Here is a 21,726-nt window from a genome sequence, read left to right on the forward strand (position 1 = left end):
AAATATCCTATCATTCAAGCTTGTAGCAAGCCAAGTATTTTCCTAACTAAGCTGTTCATTTTTTTTCTATTCATAGATGTAGGGTTGGAGGGGACCTGAGCAGATCATCAAGTCCGATCCCCTTCCCTGGGCAGGAATGAGTACTGGATTATCTGAATTATCTGTAAGCAGGAATTCATCCTTTATCCCAGTTACATAGTTAGTCCAATAAAAGATATCACCTTAAGAAATTCCTGTAACTCTCATAATTTCTGGACCGTCATGGTTTCATCAATTTTATACTACCTTTCATTTTGATATTTTACTCCTACTTTCTTTTATGCCTTTTCTTTTATGCCTAATTACACTCTATGAAGGTATAAATAACTACACAAGATATTGATCTCTGGGGAACCTAGCTGAAAGCATTATGCTTCCATATGAGATTGCTGAGGAATAATAAGAGGTATTCAGGTCCCCCGTATTGTGACCAGTGAACCAATGCAAATAAGAGCTACTGAAAGCAATAGTTTATTAGATCCTGTAGTCTGAAGTGCGTTTACATAATGTATTTGTTATTCAAAATTAATTCCTGCTTTACAGATAATTCATGAATAGAATAAAATAGTTAAGTTAGGAAAATACTGCACTTGCTGCAAACTCAAATGATAAGACATTTTTAAAAGTCAACTATATTTTCCCATACACTCTAGTTTTTATATGCTCTTCTTTTGTATTACCTGGACTTTCTTTTTAAAATATATCATTCGGCATGCTAAAGTCTTATTATTTCCTTAGGTAATGCAAAATTAAAACAGTTATCGGACAGAAAAATCTGTTTAACGTTAGGCAATCAGCCAATTTATGACTTTTAAACCATGTTGTCAAGGCAACTTTTTCTTCTTATCTTCAGGAGAGCATTCCTGCTGAAATTTTACATATTCTTTTGAACCAAGACTAACAGTAATAAAAAGCTTAACAGTATTTAACATTGAGCTACGAAGTCTCATCAGTTATTTTTTATGGCTACATAGCCATTTGCATATTTTGCATTTACTTATTTTTCAGTTTAACTACAATGCTGTTTAGTTACTATTAGATGAAAACTACAATAAAGAGCAGACATTTTAATGTTAAGGTTTGGCTGCTGCTACTACTACTACTTAAAGCATTTTATAACACAAGATGTGGCTATGCAGCTTTGAAATACTACACTTATTTTTAGTGTCTTTTGCATGGCATTAGGTTTTCAGTATGTTTAAGAGTTAGGTTTCATGAATTTCATGAGCCTAGCCCTACTCCCATTGAAATCAGTGGCAGAATTACCACTTACTTCAATGGAAACAGTTTCAGCATCTTCAAGACTGCTTTTTTTCACAGGCACTTATCTTCATATTTGTGTCAAATAACTCTGATTGTACTCTTTTTTTTTTTTGCTGGTGTAAACCGATTGATTTTAATGCAGTTATTACCTGATTTACATATGTATAAAAGACAAGATGATCTGTCTGAAAAATTACAGATCCTCAACTTTCAGATCAGATGCTAAGATGATGGATCCTTTATGTTAGTTGGTGAGCCATGCAGAAGCGTACTTATTGACAGCAGTGCTAGACTACAGGTGAAGTTGGCTACCTTATTCTACTTCCTCTGTAACGCTGCAGAGAACCTATTTGGCATTTACGTGTAACTTCCTCCAAAATATTATTCCTACCCTGAGTAGTAACAGAAGGCTTCTGTTAGGCTTACTGGCTATTTTAAGGAAGTGAAAAAATACACTGCAGCTGGCTGTGAATTTTCTGATGAAATGCATCCTTACTGAAAAATTCTGATCTGTTGAAGCCAATGCCTGTCATAGGAAATTGTATGTTTTTAAAAATGTTGAACTATTTCATTTTCAAAAAAGTAACCTTTTCCCATCCACATGCTAATTACCTACGGTGCGTACATACCAGTAGTATACTTTGCATACCCTTTTAAGACATCCACAAGGGATATTCCACTCTTCCTTTATGAATTAGTTTGGCGTTTCAGCAAACATGTGGAGACCTGTAAGTTAGTTGTTCCTGAATACAATTTTAATGAAAAAATATTTTTCTCAGTTTTTGCACATTATGGTTGTGTTTGAGAAATTCAGATATGCAGAGCATGTATCACAGAGAGCCTTTCTCCCAGACTTACTGGTAACTACTCTGTATAGATTAAATCCAACGTCCTTTTGAAGTCAATACAAATACTCTTTTTATTGTCACTCTCCTATGAGTAGGTCCATGCCTTAAAAACTGATGGTGGGGGGTGAAAGGGGTCACCTACATTCTGTTTGGCTATACAGATTAGGTTTTTTGGACCGTTTGGCATTAGACACTGATTCATGTGGCTTTATCCTGAACATATTTATTTATGAAGAAAGCCATAACAATTTTAGGATGGTGTTTTCCATTGCCCTTTGTCATTAAAATGATGTTCTGAGCAGTATGTATGTCGTTCATGCAAATTCTGTATATAGGATTATAGAAAAGCAGGTTTGGAAGGGGCTTCACAAGGTCATGTAGTCCAGCCCTCTGCTCAGGACAGGATTATCCCTGACTTGACCATTCTAACCAGGTGTCTGTCTCATATGCATGCCCCCACACATTTCAATTCTGAACAGAATGGAGTAAATTGATTTCCACAAATAATTTGGCATTTTTTTTCCTGGGGGTGAATCATTGATAAGCAATCTGTGTCATTCTGAGATTTGTTCACTGTTCAGGAGAGTGAATGTCTTGATAGATGGCTCCAGATCATTGCTAACTACAAAATCTTATGCCTCTCTAAACCAGTTAGTTTCTAATGTGCCACCCTGCCCTGCTTTCTGCCCGAGTTCAGAATAACTACCTCTCTTTACATCATTTGTGAACATTTGCTTGAGACCATTTAAAAATGGTACTTTTGGTCGGTTTCTAATCATGTGCTGTTGTTACTATTCTGAGAATAAATGCTCTGATTCAGTAAAATACTCACAGGATATTCCTGTTCAGCAAAGTGTTTCCCTGTTCAACAAAGCAGTTCATTATGTCTAGGGACCTACCTAAACTGTGGTGAGAGAAAGCAGTTTGCTTCCTCAGTCAAGCACATGGTGGGTCCTACTTTATGAAGCATGTTGTGCAGGGTGGTGGAGGTGGGTTGTATTTTTTGCCTGATTAAAAACAGCTGCGTCAGATTAAGCAGGAATTTGATGCATTTCCCTCTGGGCCTCTTTGTGGAAGTCAGTTCACATGTAGATTCCCACTGAGTTTAATGGGAGTTGCGCAGCAAAAGGAGGCTGCAAGATCAGGCCCCTAATGCATTTTAGGACATCTTGAGGTAGGTGTCACAGGTATAAATATTACATAATTTTATAGCATTCTTCAGTGCTGATTCACTGCGATTACTAGGCGATGACTCTAGCAAGACTAGTCTGTTGACCTGAAATTTATCTGACATGAATTTGTCCAGTGACCAATGCATGCTTAATGATTATTTCTGTTAGATACGTGTATTGCACATCCTTCAATCTCTTCATATGAAGAATTCGGACAAACATATGAATGGTGAAGGCTGAATGTATTTCCAGTATTATAATACTTTATTCTGGATGAATGGTCTGAGCAAGAGGTTTAGGCAGACACTAAAACACAACCATTTGCAAACACTGTTACATCCAATTAGGATATGAGTGATAGATGTGATATGATCATATAGTACACATCACACATACATGATATAGAGGTGACTATGGAAAATACTCACTTTTCACTTGATTCTGCTTCCTTTTGACTTGTGCACACCATTGGTGCATAGCAGGGAAGTAGGTACTTGTGTTTAGTGGAAGGAATTTATGCTCACAGACACAAGCATTTTACTTAGAACAATTGTCACAGACTGCTGAGTAAATTGACAGACAAGCAATACAATGATGCATCAAACATTTTATGAATCTAGGCTGACCTCTCAGCCTTGTTGAAATCAATGGTAATTGTGCCATTGACCTCAGTAGGGCCAGGGTTTCACCCCTGGCTTCTAATACTTGTGATTCATAAGTTGGTTAGTGCAAAACTAGAATATGATGCATTAAACCAAGCATCCTATTCCCTCATGCAACCATGTTTTAACTAATGCAAGAAATTAGAAGTATCACACAAGTGTTTCGACAGGGATCTGGGAGGAGATTGACAGACGTGATTTAAAAAATATAGGAAAAGGTCATCAACGAAAACTTCTATCGCTAATTATTGAAGTATTATAATACAAATGCTATCCATAAGGCAAGCTTGTGCTAGTGTTTTACATGTAACATATTTGGAATAATAATTACAGTGCAAAAGGAAGAAAAAAGGGTTTGGGATTTTTTTGAAGATGATTATTTTTTTAAGAATAACCACAATACTAAACCTATTGTTGAATATGAATAACTTGTGTACTCGTATTTTAAATATTAAGAATCGAATGAGGGAATTATATTACAGTCTATTACTATAGACATCACTGAGAAAAATACTGCTAAATTTACACCACTGCTAGGATTCTGTAAGCCCTCATGGAATTTTTGTATCATCTAGTTCAGATGTGTTTTATGTCGGTGTCATTTTGGTTACTCATAACACTTCCTTGTGAAACAAAAGTGCATGTTTGCAACAGCTGGAAGTAACAACCAGCGCTACAGTAAACTGAGGTTTTCATTATTCAGTGCGAGTCTCTCACTGTCTGCAATAAGCTAATAAAAAGACTTGAATGCTCCTCAGTGGTTCTGATTGTCAAGTTTCAGGAAATGGGACCAAGTCCTTGAATCAATTAGCTTTACAAAAATGAAAGCAGTGAAATGTGTAAATTCTGTTCTAATTGACACGTGTCTTGAATGTCAGTGAAAACTTTCAGAAGGGAGCTGATGTACGGTATTTAAAAACGATACTACGTACAATGAAGTGGTTGTTACTTATTGCATGTGTGAATGTTTCTAATATGTGACAGCATGAGTAACACTTGACATCTTAAATCAATTGTAGATACTCTACTGGTAACTGACATATGTCTGCTGTACTTACTAACAAAAACCAATTTGGTTAGAGGATTTTGGATTTGTGTTCATTCTTCCCTTGTTCAAACTTCCAAAGCACAGGTTTAATATTGCACAGCTATGTTTTGCAGCAATACTTTACCATGAAACAACATTTGTTGACTTACATTTTGTACAAAACATTTTTTCTAAAGGCTTAAGCTCCAGTAGAGTCACTACAACTAAAATATACCAATTGCATAAACAATGAATAACGGGTTTTCCCCACGTTTGGGTAACATTTCATCATAATTGCTCTTTTTCGGGGAACACTATCATTGCCTATTAAATTTGACTCAAGAATGGCAATGGCTTTGCTGCTCAGTTTAATTACATTCTCCATTCGATTAACATATGTCAGCTGCCTCCTGGAATCCTAGCATTCTGCCCACCTGTGATGTCATAGTAAGGAGGGGCTTTTCCTCTGCAGACTCCTCCCTCGGTATCTCCTTCATCACCATGGCAACAGCCTTATCTGCCGCCCTAGAGCCTTTCCCCTACAACAGTGAAATCAACAATGGCTTGTGTCAGGAGGAAACTTTTTATTACTGATCACAAAATATATACCCCAGAACAATCCGTTAATTAAATGACGGTGTTAAGTGCTGGAAGTAAAGCTTTTAGAAAATAAAATACACAAACACTGTAAAAAAAAAAAAAATATATATATATATATATATCCATGAACCTGTTAAATAATCATTGTGGCGGGGCCTAACTCTGTAGCCTTTGCTCATATGAGCTGCCCCACTGAAGTAGATAGGGCCTGCACGTCGCCCTGATCATGCGAGGCCTTTTGGGAATACTTCAGAGAGAGCCGAACGATTTGAGCATCTCACAGGGTTGACCAGGATCTGCGGGATCGGGCCCTTGGTTTGTTCACTGCAAAGTAACTGTGGTTAACTGACATTTCACAGCTGATAGACACCAGGATAAGCTTTCTGCTAAAATGAGAGACTGAACTGCATTTCCAAATAAAGGGACAGATCCTTGTGGTTTGTTTTCTCTGGCAAACTTTCCTTGACATTAAGTGGAAATTCAGGTTGTAGGACTGGGTTGAAAATGTTACACAGGCCCAGAGCTTTTAAAATCTTCGATTTGAAATATTTTTATGAAGTAGGTCACGTGGCATAAGCAAGGTCATGGCTTCATTTATAGAGCCGAAGGAGACATATTCTGCTATCTTTGACAGTGGGGTAAATGTCACTGAAAGCAGTCATTTTGATACAGAATATGGCAGGAAGGATTTTTATTACGTGACAGTTTTTTTTAAATGCACTGGACTTTAAGTATTGAGAGGACGTTAAAGCTCTTAAAACGAGAAAAATGATGAGACCTAAATCAAATAAATCTATTAATTTTTTGAAAGATGCTAGGGCTCTGAGGAATCCATCTTACAGAAATACAAAGTGCAGGGACATACCTGCAGACTTAAGAGGAAGAACATACGTGAAGTGTATAAAGCCTTAAAATCTGGAGAACAGAAATAGAAACCTTTACTGGCTTTTAAAAATTCCAGGCTTTTGAGTTTTTAAGAATCAAAAACATACTCCCACTGACTACTTTGGGAATTGGATCTGGCCCCAAATCATTATAGGCCGGTTTCCTCTAGTCTGTGTTTTGCAGAAGCATAACCTACTAAAATAAAAGTTTGAGTCTCTTTAAGTATTAAAAACCTAAGAGCAAAATTTTCCTTTTGGATCAGTGTGACAGATGGTGGACCTCTGCTGCTCTGCTCTCCTTATAGGCTCAAACAAATGTCAATAGGTGTCTTCAGTGCGCCAGCAGAGCAGAATAGCAGAGTCGAATTTTCTTTGCGACTCAGCTCGGGTATGTGCTCACTGTTCTTAGGTTCACAAAACTCCCATTGAAATCAGTGGGAAACTGGGATGCACAAAGACTACAGAATCTGGCTCCATGGCAACAACATTTTACTATACACTTAACTATATTTCATTAACTAAGAGCCTTATTAGATTTTTCATTGAAGCACTGTTCAGGGAAGGATGCTGTTTATTAACACTGAACTACATAATGTAGCTCTTAATATCAGAAATACTGTATTCTGTATTCCAGCAATGAGAATGTACTTAACATTGCAATTTAACAACAGTTGAATGATCAAAACAATGGCAAATGAGCTTTTTTGTGCAACATATCACAGTCACCCTATGGAGAGGTCTTTGCATGCTGCAAGAAGTTCTCATTCCGTGTCATTAAACATAGGCATGCTGCATTTATGATTCCTTTGATATCCAAAGAATGGCAAAAGACACTGCAAAACTGGTTTGGAATCGTTTGATGAGAACTAAGTTCCAGTTGCTAAGCATATCAAAGGTTTTGGCCAAATCTGTATGTACTCTGTTCACAATCCATATGGTAGGTTACAATTCCATGAAGATATTTTCTTATGATATGTGGAACAACTATTCAGCTAGTACTAGTAACATGCTACCTGACGTTCAGAAAATTCAGTCCTTTTGCACTGAATGCTAAAACGAAGAAGGTTATCAGCTAGAAAGGATGCATAGGAAAGCATGCAGTGCTTTTTATTTCTTGTGCAGAAGAAACCCACCAAAGCAAAGGTCAGGTCACTTTTTTGAAGACAGAGCCACTTTTTCTTCAAGGTTTCACCTACTGCCTGAAAAGAGTCATGATACTTGCATTAGTGCCTGCTACCAATTTTTTAAAATATAACCCTGTGGGTGGTTGATACACACCATGTGTCTTATCACTTTAAAGGACAGAAATTACACATAAACTGGAATAAGTGATCGGAAACTAGTTCAAATCCGTAACACAACAGAAGTTCAGTGGACATAAACCTCTTTCAAGATGGCCACAACCATTTTAAGATGAACCTGGTTGCTTGTAGTATCAGACTTAACTGATTTAGGTTAAATCCATTGATTGAACTTCTCTCCCAGATCCCCTCCAGATTCAAGTTAACTCACAGTCCCCCAGCCTCCCAGGATGCTTTGCACCTCCCCCATAAACCCTCCCTTACACGGTGGGCAGGTGGCCAAGCTGTCTGCTTCAGCCAAGAAGGAAGGTGTGCTCTAGTGCCCCCACACTTCTGTTTATTTGCTTATCACTTCAATCTACACATTTTAGATTAACCCGTGAGGATTTAATCGATTCAGCCTTGGGATTCTTGACTGTCTCTACTTAGCCAAAAACCCTGGCCATAGTTACAACAGCAATTTAATGAAAAGGACGTTTCGGGAGACTATATTCCTTTACGCTTAGTGACTTTGTATCACACATGCTATGTTTGCAAATCAAAAGAAAACATTTCAAATGAGCTGCAACATAAACAGAGTGTATGTGAACCAAGCTCATTTATATTTGACGAATTAATGATGCACAATAACAATTTTGGAATCAGAACTTATCTGGCAACGAAGTTAATCCTAGGAAAGGAAGACTACAATATAGCAGCTAAAATCTCCAGGGGTTTTAGTGCGTGGAAATGCAGGTACTCGGTACCTCTGACAGTCCAGTCACCAACTCACATCCCTGAAAATAGATGTTGGTGCCTAATACGTGTATGAATTTTTGTGTATTCTAAAGTGTTGCCTGTCTGTTAAATTTGGCATCAGTACCTCCGTTGGCAGGAGCGTGGGGCAGAAGTTAGACTGTGTCTGGCATGTAGGTGGGCAAGAATAGCTTTCTATCCTCTCTGCAACATAAACAGTTTGTGAACTGCATCTGAAATAGTTATCTGTCGAGTTCTCATGATAGCAGTCCAAATACAATGATTGCTGGAACCAAACTCAGGGAAGAAGTGTGTTTACAAATGCGCACTGCTTATTTACTTGGCTGCCTTCATTGTGCAGCACTGTGTCTCAGCATTTTGGCTTGCTGTATGTATTTTGCCTGTTACGGTAGCTTGGTGCTCAAACACTGTAATTCTGGAACAGCTCATTTGGCACTTGCCAGTTCCACATAATGAACAGTTACTCAGAAACCCGAGGTAAATTATTTTGTTATATATGTAGCATTTTGATAACTCCGTGAATGAGTTTCACAAATACCTCTTTTGTCTGCAGCGTGCATGATGATGCAGAACATGCAAAGCTGCATATCAAGCAAGGATCGTGCCGAGAATGAAAAGGTGTAAGGAAAAGGTGTGACTGGGTTTCAGACAGTATGCTGTGGCAGTAACATTGAGTAACATGTCAGTGCTTTGTTATCTGCTACAACTAACACTGAGCCATTCCTTTTAGGAGGCATCTCGAAAAGAAGATAAGAAAGAGAGTTTAAAGAATTTCCTCCAGACACTGAGGCCAGTGAAAATCTTGCTACCAAAATCTTCAGGTCTGAGAGAATCAATAGCAATAGCCATTTCATTCTCAGGTTTGAGAGAATCAATAGCAATAGCCATTTCTACAGGGATGTGAAAACATCTGCAAACCCACCCTGGCGGATTCTTCAGGGAAATCTACTGTACGCTGTTTTAGCAGCTGGTGTTTCTGAATGGAGCCAAAGTAAATTCAGTACCAGTCACAGTACTTCTAAAAGATGCGTACTTGCTAATGAGGTTTTAATTGAGGTATTGTAAGAGAACATTAATTTAAGGTTCAGGACAGCATGAGGTTCCCTGAGTGAAAATGTACAGTTTGGCTACTTTATTCACACATGTATAAAATTACCCCCATGCTTTGGGTATCTGAACACAAGGTCCTTTTCCACAGCTGACCACGTGATGCACAATAGATTTATTATTTAAAATATTTGAAGAGCTCATGAACCATTAATTTTCAATATCCTGTAATCAAACTGAAGAGTTGGGCTGTGTTGCCTAGTTGTATAAGTAACGAGACATTGTTATTGTTCCTTAATTGGGTGTTTTACATCACAGTGCAAGCTCTAATCTAGTATGTAATGTGAAATCTGTTTTAAGTGAATATTGAAGCATTTGAACTTCACAGTTCATGAAAGTTAATTTTCATGACTGTGTGCGCTGATGAAAATGGGGATTGGCAACATGCCTGGATTGGTAAGGACTGTGGGGGCTTTTGCCTTCCTCTCTAGTGGTGGGGCATGGTGTTCTGCCTGGGAACTTTTGAGCATATATTGAAAACATTTCATCGAAGCAGGACATTGGCTGCTGTGGTTCCCCTACTTTACCTGTTAGGTCTATGTTGTGTCAGGGTTGAGGGCAGTTTTATGTAGAGTCTAGATTATGCTTGTATGGGATGGTTTGGATAAGGATGATCCTGCCTCAGGCAGGGGGTTGGACTAGATCAGGGATGTCTAACCTTTTTGAATGTGGGGCCGGATCATGAACTTTTTATCACCCTGTGGGCTGGTGAGCCATATTCAAAGACCTCACAGGAAGTGGTATCACATCAGGAAGTGATGTCATGTGACCTTTGACACCAATGAAGTTGCAGGAAGTGAAAATGAAATGGGTCTGGAAATGTGGTTTAAAATCCAAAATAAAAACAATATAAAAGCAAGAATGAAATAATACCAAACACTTGACTAAAATAAACACTTTCGCTTCTACTCACTTCTCAATGAATGAAAGAAGCATCATGCAAGTCGACAGATCAAATGTGGAAAAGATATCAGCCAAAGTGGAAACTAATCAAAGCAACACAATATGGGCATTTTTGAGAATAATCTTCAAGAAGATTTACTTTTATTGAATTAATAACTTGTTAGTAACACATCTTGAACAAGTAGTAACAAGCTGAACCCCCAATCCCGCACAAAGAGAAACGGAAGCAAACACAACCCAAACACTGGACAGTATTTTTACAAAGATTTGTACCTGCTCCAAATTTACATTGGAGCCCAGATCATTCATGCTCTATTCTTGAGCATATTGTTCAGTCTTAAACAAGCATACAACACAGCTGCAGGGGGCTCAGCCACAGCTTTCCCTCCCTGGTGCGGCCTAGCCAGCCCATCCCGTCCCCTATCAAGTGGTGGCTTCCCCATGTCCTGCTGCACTTTCCCCCTACCTGCGCCAGCCTGTCCCAAAAGGCAGGAGGCTCCACTGCCGCTTCTGCCGGCCAGTGCTGACCCAGCCGGGCATCCCCAGCAGCACGTGGGAAGCCAGCTTCAGCCACATACTGCCCTGGACGGGACGGACCCAGCCGGGTCAGCACTGGCCAGGAAAAGTGGCATGCAGCTGAAGCTGGCCTCTCATGTGCTGCTGGGGATGGGGAGGAGGCCAGCCAGGTCTGCACTGGCCAGCAGAAGCAGCGGCGGAGCCGTGCGCTGCTCGGGATGGGACGAGCCTGACCAGAGTGGCAGGGGCTCAGCTGCATTTTCCCCCTGCCTGGTCAGTCCCAAGTGGTGCAAAGCTGCGCCTCTGCGTCCCCAGCAGCATGTGGGAATCCAGCTTCAGGTGCATGTGGGTCCCAGGAGGCAAGCTGGACACCGGGGGCAAGGGGTGGAGCCAGAGGAGACGTACCAGGCGCTGTTCCCAGCTCATCCCATCAGGCGTGGTTGGGGCAGCCCTGCGCCGCACAGCCCTTGGGGCAGCGGCGGCGGGACACAGCTCACGTGATGAGCCTGGCCCCACGGGGGTAAGCAGCTCTCCTCCCCTTGCTTCTGGCTGGGGCCTGTGGGCCGGTCCTGCCCGCCTCACCTCGCCTCGCCTCGCCTCGCCTCACCACTGCCCCACCACCACCACCGTCCCCATGGAGCATGGAGCAGGCGCCTGGACTCCTCGCCTGTCCCGAGCGAGGGACCTCAGGCCAGAGAAAATGGCTTGGTGGGCCACATGGCAGCTCGCGGGCCGTATGTTGGACAAGCCTGGACTAGATGATCTCTGGAGGTCCCTTCCAGCCCTACGTCTCTATGACTTCTCTTTCAAATTCATTTGGTGGCCATAGATTCTATTTTTCTTACACATACCTTGGACATGACCAAGATATGAAAGGGACAAAGGAGAGAAATTGGTGTAAGGCCAGAACTGCCTGAATTAACACAGCTTCAAGATGGAGGGCTGCAGGACTCCTGAACCAGAAGAAGAACTGATAGCCTCTCTGAACTGCCTTGTAGGAGGACTGTAGGGCTCCCAAATGAAGGAGAAAGGTTAGGCTAGATTGGTTTAAGAGTCTGTATTAAAGAAAAGCACAGATAAGACTTCCACAAAGCTGGAATCATATTTGAAATAGTGTGTTTTTTATGTAAATCATTGTAACGAACTGAGGGCATGGTATCTGGAGGGTCATGTTAGGCCATGAGGAAATGCCCTGAAATGGCACTTATCCCTCATTATATTACAAATTCACTTTCAGAAGCTTAGACTCCTGCTCACTGACTGATTGAAGACATACAAGAATTGCCATGGGGATAGGACCGGATACTTTCCAGACCAGAAACATGGACCATTACTAATTGAGCTAAAGGAGTAACTCCCTTACTAACAGAAGCCTCATGCTTTGATCTTCTACATAGATCAGTCACTAGCTTAAGATGTGTACTACACTGTTTTATCAAAATGGGGTTTTGAGGTAGCTAAGGCATGTCCATGTCCAAATAATTCCTGGTTTCTCTGAGGATGTGTATTTTGGTGGCAGGTTGTAAATAGAGCTGACTTGAGGCCAATAATTCTGTTGTGTGACAGCTTTCAGGTTTCAAAGTGTGCGTTTTGTTCTATTTTCCATTCAGTGGACCTAAGGTTAACCAGCTGTCTTCAGGAGTTTTCTAATTTGGGTATCTCTCCTGGGCACCTAAGCAGCTGCTTGAATCTGCTGCTTTTTCAGGAACCCAGATGAAGTACAAAACATGGCTCCGAGCTTCTATGATCTACCAGTGCCCTGCTCCTCCCTTCTGTCTTGCTTGAAGACTAGGCTGCTTACAGACATAAAAACCCTGCAAAACAGTGCTTTACTTTAAACTCCGTGTGCCCCCATGCTGAGCCCAGCGCTTGCTCGAAAGAAGCATTACTTTAATTGGATTCAGCTCACCCATTGTTTGTATAGATCGGGTGCTTTAGTGGAGATTTTTGGGTGCTTTTATCTAATAGCTGATTGAATCAACTATAGAAAAAAGTGCTAAAAAGCCCCACCAAAGCACCTGATCTATACAGATGCTGCAGAGTTGGGTTAAACTAACGTGCTGCTGCTTCCAGTAAAATACAGTTGTTTTTTTTCTCCACATCTGTCAACAGCCTCTGGAGGTCCTTTCGAACCCTACTTCTCTGTGATTTTACTTTTATTTGTGGCTGCTCAGAAGAAAAGTTGCCTCAAGGGGAGCAGTAGGCTGCAGCTGGAAGAAGAAGAGAGATGGGAAACCTCCCACTGGACAGGCTGCAACTAGATCTGGACAGGTTACAGATGTGGGCGGATGAGAATAGGATGGGTTTCAATACTGACAAGTGCAAGGTGATGCACCTGGGGAGGAAGAACCAGCACCATACCTACAGGCTGAGGAACTCCCTTCTCGTCAGTGCAGAGGCAGAAAAGGATCTTGGAGTCAACATTGATGCCAAGATGACCATGGGCCGGCACTGTGGGGATGCAGTCAGGAAGGCCAACCGCACCTTGTCGTGCATCCACAGATGCATCTCAAGCAGGTCCAAGGAAGTGATCCTCCGCCTCTACACGGCACTGGTCAGGCTGCAGCTGGAGTACTGCATCCAGTTCTGGGCGCCGCACTTCAAGAGGGATGTGGACAACATGGAGAGGGTCCAGAGGAGGCCACTCTCATGGTCAGCCGCAACAGGGCAGGCCCTATGAGGAGAGGCTACGGGACCTGAACCTGTTCAGCCTCCACAAGAGAAGGCTGAGAGGGGATCTGGTGGCCAAGGGGGACCAGCAGGCAATGGCAGAGTCCCTGTTTCCCCGAGCACTACCGGGAGTAACAAGGAATAACGGTCACAAGCTGACTGAGAGTAGATTCAGGCTAGACATCAGGAGGCGCTACTTCACAGTCAGGGTGGCTAGGATCTGGAACCAACTTCTAAGGGAAGTGGTGCTCACTCCTATCCTGGGGGTCTTCTAAAGGAGGCTAGATAGACACCTTGCTGGGGTCATTTGACCCCAGCATTTTTTCCTGCCCATAACAATAATACAGAAGTGCTAACACTGAAAGCTTGGCAGATTTTCTGTCAGATACTGGTTGTTGTTTCCCAGTTAAAACTCTCAGCTACTCTTTCAATTAGTAAGATGGGAATATTTGTTAAATTATAATCAGGGATTGTGCTCCTGTGTGCCATAGCACCAGTCAGCTGATGGACCGCTTATCTGATAAGCACTTTTAAATGTGCCATGAAGGCTATCTTCGGAGGTGAGAACATAATTACCTGCATATTCCATAAGGGAAATATTTTCCTACTGCAGCTTTGTCTCAGAAAGTGCTAACAAGGCAGAAGAACTGATTTTAAAGCCTCCCCCCCCCCGATTACATTGTGAAAATTCATGTAATAATCAGATAAGAAGTGGACTCAATATTAACCTCTGCTGTATCCATTTAAATAAGTTGGAGGAAAAAAACATCAGAGTAGGTTGCATCACCATTGGAAAAAAAATACAGTCTGAACTTACGTAAGCACAGTGAATAATGCATTTTAGTTGCTAAGCTAAAGGCAATAGGGCAGTAGCACAATAGTGATATACTGGTTCATATGCTTGTGTAATGAGTGGAGAAAAGAGTAACTGCTATCAGCTGTGGGACCCTGGTAGCTAAGCCATCAGCTTGCCTAGGTCTTTTCAAACAAAGAATTTATCAGGCTCCTTGTCTCTGCTTTTCTATGTACAAACTTCTATTGCATATAGTGAAACTCTTGAACTGGGCTAATTTTTTAAATATAAATCCAACCCTGCCTTATTTGAATTCTGCTGTGCTGAACTCCTTTGTCCAAGGTGGTGGTGGTGCCAGCACTCTTCTATGATATGGAGCCAGCTCCGTTAGGGCTCCCTGCATGCTGTCAGGCTGGGATAAATTATCAGATCCACAGCTACAGGGATATTCCAGCCTGTCTCCTGAGCGGAAGGTGCACATTAGTGCTCCAGTGGTTATGACATGTGTCCATTATTGGATAAAGCTCAATGTGGAGTGATTAGGGGTGCTGTGAATGAGCGAGGCTTTCCTCATTCTTTGCTGCTGTGGCCAGTTGCAAGATGCAGGTCACATACTTGCAGGCTGCCTGGATCCCTTCTAGACTTACATACTGCCTTTCTTTCAGCTGTTGGCTGTTTGGGGCATTTAGATTGCTAGTTGTGACCATCTGTGTAAACGTAGTCAGCGTGTATCCACATGCATTACACAGATTAGCTGTATGGTCTGTAGAGGAATGATTTCTATATATGCAAAGGAAGCCAAGTCCAGGTATGAAGCTTTAAAGCAGGTGTTGGCAACATTTTTCCACCCAGGGGCCACTTTAATGGAGTCTATTTCTGAACGCAGGCTGCTTCAACCTACCCCACGCTGCTGGAGTGGCACTCTTCCCACCTGCAGTATCACTGCCACTGTTTCTCCCCATTACCTGGGCAAAGCCCCCACTCCCAGAATGCCACAGAAGCCCCCTGGCTCTGTGGGCCATAGAAAGAGTAGCTTTCTGCTTTAAATTATTAGTAGACAAAGCCTCAGATAGAGCTAGTCTTAGACTCTAACAGCTGCAACTGGCTTTTCTGTACAGCACCAATTTTCACTGCATCTGGTGGGGTTGGGAAGATATGAAACTACAGTAGTTAAAGTTGAGTGTGCTAAACCTTCCCCCTCTAAAGCAGGGCAGTTAAACTTTTCTCCCGCTATTGAAACAAGTGCAAAGGGCTAGATTTTTGTCCCCTCTTATAACATTGTTGCATACTTGAAATATGTTTACTTACCCACTTTTGCAGGAGGGTGGCTAAGGGCAAAACCTGGACCCTAGAGCACAGTTTAACAAAGCTGAGGTTACACATATGCAATACCATTAGAAAAGCATATTCTTGAGTAATGGGCCTGACTCAGTCATGCAGCATCCTTAATTATTCCCAATCCAGAGCCCTTGAACATTGAGAGTGTTCCAATATAGGCATTGACCTGAATTACCAAAACTTTTGGGGGCTGTGGGTCTGGTATTCTGATCTCGGTTCATCTGTAAAATATGTACACATGTACGCATATATTCACATACACACAGACCATACCACAGCCTACATAATGGCAGAATATGATCTAATTAGTTGTGTGAAACTCTGTTTTTTCTTTACAGGTTTTTGTCTAAGCATTGTTCCTGCTTTCAGTCCACTTGAGTGAGCATTTCTTAAGTTCAGCATTTTAACAAATACCAGAATTCCAGCTGGCTTTGCCCAGTTTTTCCTGAAACAACAATTCAGCCTGGATTTCTTAGTAATATGGATTTGCAAAGAAGCTGGTGAATATCAGCAAACTTTGCCCAAACTTCAGTTCTCAAGCAAACCCATCAAAATAGGTAAGTTGCACTAGTATGAATTTTTCAAGTATAGTTTTGATCACTTGCATTGTCTACCTAGTAGTGGAGTCTTGCAGTCATTTGTCTGAAGTTTTTGCAGAACTTTGATAGCAAAAGCTCTGGCTAGGGCAGGGGCGGGCAATTATTTCAGGCAGAGGGCCACTTACCAAGTTTTGGCAAGCTGTCGAGGGCCACATTTCCTTCTCCAGTACAGGACAGCAGGAACAGTCCCATGGTCCCAGGCCAGAAGCCTCTACTAGGCAGGGGCTTCTGGTGGGGGGGCAGGGCTGGGGGGGCCTTGCTTCTGTGTTCTGCTGCCAGCTTTCCCTGGGTCCTACTGCCCCTGGCTCCTGTCATCTTTGACAGGCAGCCAGGTGGAAATAAATATTAAATTTTCTACATTTTTAGGGGCACTGCGGGCCACATAGAATGGCCTGGCAGGCTGAATCCAGCCTCCAGGTCGTATTTTGCCCACCCCTGGGCTAGGGGGGTGTTCAGAGACATCTTTGCTTTGAGAGCAAGAAGTCCAGCCAGATTTATCCCAGAGCTTAAAACAGGGCTTTCACTAGGAACACAGTTCAGGCTCCTTGTTTTGAAAGGTGCCAGAATGTGTTCCACGTACTCATTTTCATTCTAAAATGTTTGTTTAAACATTGTTCAGCTCTGTTGACTACTGCATTTTTTACTAGAATGAATATTGGTTTTAATAGGCAATGTAGAGAGAAGTGGGAGTATTTTTTATTATACTATTATTGTTTAAAGCACATTTTACAGGAAGTGTATTAATTGGGTCAACAGTTTAACAGCACTCGTAGTTTTAAGTTATTGCAAGTTAGCTCCTTTTCTGCTATGAAAAATAACAGACGAAGATACTTTACATGTTGATCTCGGGTTCCTTGGCTGCTGTCCAGATCCGCAGGCAGCCAATATATTAGACTTACGGTACCAATTAAGCAGCCTATTCAGAATGGATTTACGCACCACCACAAATCATTGTATTTTCTGTAATTTAAAAATAAGTGATGGGACACACATGCACCTGCTTCATTTTTCTTCATCGAAAAGAGGGAACAACTGGACAGCGATTTCAACAGAGTTCCCATGTTATGGACTATGACAGCCTTGCTTGTTGTGTTGCCTCTTTCCTTTTTCAGTCCTTTCCATTTGGTTTTCCCCCTTATCATCCATGTAAAATAAGAAACTACTAGTGTTCATATTTTACAAATCAGAAACTGAGGCACAGGAGGGCTGAATGACTTGTGTATACAGCCATGTCGGGAGTTTTTGGCAAGGGAAGGGATGGAGCCCAGGTTTTCTAAGTCCTAGGCTCATGCTTTACCCATCTTTCCCCCACTCTTCTCAAGCTGGGCTGCGTATGAACTCCCAAGTCACTTAGGACTGGGAGGACATTCTTTTTGCTCCTTGAATGTGGAAAACAAAAGGTAGAAAATTAGCAATGGGGTAGCAAAGGAGTCAACACAAGCTTTCTTACTTTGATCCCTGTTGATTTGTCAAGATATTCTGAGTCAAGACAAGTTGTGTCCACAGCATCACCAGTAATAAAACTTTTGAAGTCCCATTACACCCACAGTGACCCCATGCAGCCTCAGTGCCTTTAAAGTGTTTGGTCAGATATAAACAACAGGAGTGTAGGACCAGATCCCATATTGTCTATTAGGTATTCTAGCGGACTTAGGTGCCTAGGTGTGATCTTGGTTCCACTCTGCTTGAGAACCTGAAAACACTTAACAAAAAAGGTGGCAAAGTCCCTTCCAGTCCTACTTTCCTATGACCTTAAGGTATTCCTCCTGCTTTTTTGGGACTTAGTCTCAAGGGAAGATGATGGTGTGTTATAAAAGTAGATGCATTCATGTTTTTTTCAGGGACTTGAGTAGGATGGAATGGGATCACAGGTAGGTGCTATAGTAAATGGAATAGGATCTGAGCCACAGTATATAGTTTTGTTGTTGATACCCTATTAAAATAGGAGCTAACTCCTTCCCTTCAAGCTGCACTGACTCTTTGTGCGTCTCTTGGGAAGATGCCCCACCCCACGTTCTCTTGCCAAATCACTGAAATGAGGTGAAGTAGCCATCTTAGGGGGGCCTGAAGTATGTGCCTAGAGCCACTCTGCTTCTGTGTCTGAAGTATGCGAATTGGCACGTGTTCAGAACTGCTTTTGGAAAATTACATTGAATGCTGTCAACTGAGTAAGATTTAGCAGAAGACAAGTTAAAACTTACTACATGCTTATTTTGGGAGTGATTTTATAAGAAAAACATATTGTCTCTGGGAACACCTATGATAATCAGGCTTCCATTCGCCTCTCCTGTAAGGTCGTAAGTTCTAACCCCCTTTATGCTTTGAAAGCTTAGGGATGCCATTATAGTACAGTACTAAGAAGATGCATTTGTTGGAGCGAATACTCAGATAGAAGATTAATTTGCAGTCTCTGGGAGCCATCCAGGAGGAGGTTTAAAAGCTCATAACACCTTTCAAAAAGGCATAACTAAAGTGTGCCAGCTAATGTGTTCTCTCAGTTAAACAGATTTTATTGCACAAATGGTGCATGTGCTATTTCAGAATGCATAATAATGCATTTGCCCAAACCCACTGCTCCCCCAGGGTATAAATCAATGTTCTCTAAATTGCTTTATGATACCATGCGTATGAAAAGTGTTACATTAATTTACTGAATACCTATGTTATCAACTAATAGCATAGAATTTAACCACGTACGGAAAACGTATACTAGAAAATTTACCATACCTAAAGAACATCTTTGTATTTGGACATTTACAATATAACTGAGCAAGGGGGCTCCTGAAGAAGTCACTTCTACTGTTTAGCACTTGTTGCACACCGGTTTGATTCAGTGGAGTTTCATAGGCTTTAAATCAGGACAGCATTTAGGTTCGTTTTTTTACAGGAACTACACCAATGGCAGGCCTCAATATTGCAGTTATATACTACAAAAATCCTGGACCAACTACTTCAGTCATTTTAATTTCTTCAGATATATGCACACACCCAATACAGATTTTAGTACTGGTGCAGGCATTTCTTTGAGATCCCATGGATTTCAGTGAATTATTCCTATGTAAGAGCTACCGAATCCGTCCCAAGTTGTACCAAAGAAACATGTACACATTTATAGTTTTCAGTAATATAGAAGAGAAAAAACACCCTCTGGATTTCTTTTATCTGATCGGGATATTCTGCTGCATGTCCACATCTGAGAGATACGAGTGGACCAGCACAGAAATATTCTGCATGACAAATAGCAAAGTCCCAGGACATATAGAATATTTGCAATCAACTTGTACCTTTTTGCGATGGGGACTACTAACTCAGAAGAGCACACTTGCTGTTAAAAATTGTCCTCATCTGCATTGCATTGTGAGAAGTCTTATTTTCTCCTTTTGGTTCCTTCTCAATTGTCTTTCTGTCAGCCCTGCTAAATATCTCTGATGGCAGGCCAGTCAGTCGGCCCTGTGTACAGCAAGGGGAAATTTTTTGAGCTCAGGTTTAGTATGATAAACCCCACAGATTTTCATGTACCAGATACACACATTGGCAGGTCAGCCTGTCTAGGAGTGTGCACATGGAAAGAATATGACCACTTGTGCCTGTTGTTCTTCATGTCCCCAAAGAGCTTTGTGAAGGAGCACATGGGAGACCAGGGGCTGCTCTCAAGATCTGCCTCTCTGATAAGTAAAGTAGGTACATTTTCCAAATACACCAAGGGCTAACATTGTGGTCTTCTGTAAGAATCCATAGGAATTTTGCCTGATAAAACTCTCAATACAAATTTCAGGGTTGATCTGAAAGGTGCATCTAGAATGATTTATAACTAGTAATTATTTTTGCTTTCTTTAAAAAAAAAAAAAAAAAAGACAGAGCCTGTCCTTTATTTTTCATTTTTTACCCACAAATCAGAAAGATATTTCAGTCCTTTTACATACATAGGACATTAATCCAGAATTATGAGTAAACCATTTAATACTGCTAAAATCAATTTGGATTATAAATAAGTATAGAGATTTAGGACCTTGTATTAGTGCTAATGCTGTTCAAGATGTAATGCCATAGCTAGATTAAAAGATGGAATATTGGCAGCCTAACAACACTGAATTCATGCTACAGTTGAGTAACTATGGCAGGAAAACACAGAGTACAAATATATATATCTATATATTCTTAAGTGTATATTTGCTGTGAATGAAAATGAACTGAGAAAGATGGCATTTTTCAATTCCTTTGTTCAGCTCTCACCAGCTTATCGAAGAGCAGGAGTACAAAATAGTTAGGAGGCTTATATCATAGCTATCATTCTGAGCGACTTGATGATTATAAGGGTAACTGTGCTTCTGGATCTGTCTTGTCTATAATGTTTTATACTCTGTAAATGAAAAAAATTATCTTTTCCCCACTGCACTTAATAGAGCTTTCTGCTTGAGAAAATAGCTCACACTGCAAAATTTGGAATGAGCTCCAGGGTTGAACTTCCCCTCTGCTTGTAGAGTGTGTAGGTTAGAGGGAGGATGTTGTATCTGGGCACTTCTTCCAGATCTATCTTTGCCTTATATCATCTTTAAGTCTGTTACTCCGCTTATCTGCACTGTGTGTGCTTCTGTGCTTGGTGCCTTGAGAAGCCTCCAGACTCTGTGAACTAGCCCTGACTTGGGTTAGCTACTTTAAAAATCTACAGTGCAGACAAAAGTGTCTTGAATGGAAGATCTGGCCATACGACAAAAGGAATAGTTTCATAGTTTCTAAGGTTGGAAGGGACCTGAGCAGATCATCGTGTCCGACCCCCTGCCATGGCAGGAAAGAGTACTGGGGTCAAACAACCCCGGCAAGGTGTACATCTAACCTCCAATGTATGGTCCCTGGTGATGTGGGGGGAGTCAGCTTAAGTACTATGCAAGTTACCCTGGAAAAAATAAAGGCAATAGGCCTGTGTGAAGCTTTGGGTGCTGATTTAATTCGGAGGAGATTCGGCCCGATTTGGTGGCCAAATCTCCGAATCCAAATCAAATCAGGGAACAAATTAAAAGGTCTGAATGATTCAAAGCTCTCCGAATCTATTCAGAAAAGATTCAGAGAGCTTCGGAGATTCAGGCAGTCCCCGCTGGCTGAAGCAGGGAGCTGGACCCGGACTCTATGCTGGTAAGTAGGGGGCGGGGGAGGGGAGGCTGGGGGAGGGAGAAGGGGACCATGGGGGACCCCTGACAGGTCCCACCCCCTGCTGCTCCCCCAACCCCCGTGAGCACCCCTCCAGTCCCCC

General features: G+C 41.5%; 1 protein-coding gene across 2 annotated transcripts in view; it reads right to left on the reverse strand.

The window, feature by feature from the left end:
* PEX5L (peroxisomal biogenesis factor 5 like) overlaps window positions 1-5,544 on the reverse strand; it is a 98,417-nt gene extending 92,873 nt beyond the window's left edge. For both annotated transcript variants that reach the window (XM_019503345.1, XM_019503344.1), the window contains exon 1: window positions 5,446-5,544. In XM_019503345.1, coding sequence (XP_019358890.1) covers window positions 5,446-5,514 — 69 coding nt within the window. In that variant the 5' untranslated portion in view covers window positions 5,515-5,544. The remainder of the gene's footprint in view (window positions 1-5,445) is intronic.
* Between the last annotated feature and the right edge of the window lie 16,182 nt (window positions 5,545-21,726).

Source organism: Gavialis gangeticus, unplaced genomic scaffold (genome assembly GCF_001723915.1).
Source record: "Gavialis gangeticus isolate Ggan-Ray unplaced genomic scaffold, GavGan_comp1, whole genome shotgun sequence".
NCBI lineage: Eukaryota > Metazoa > Chordata > Crocodylia > Gavialidae > Gavialis > Gavialis gangeticus.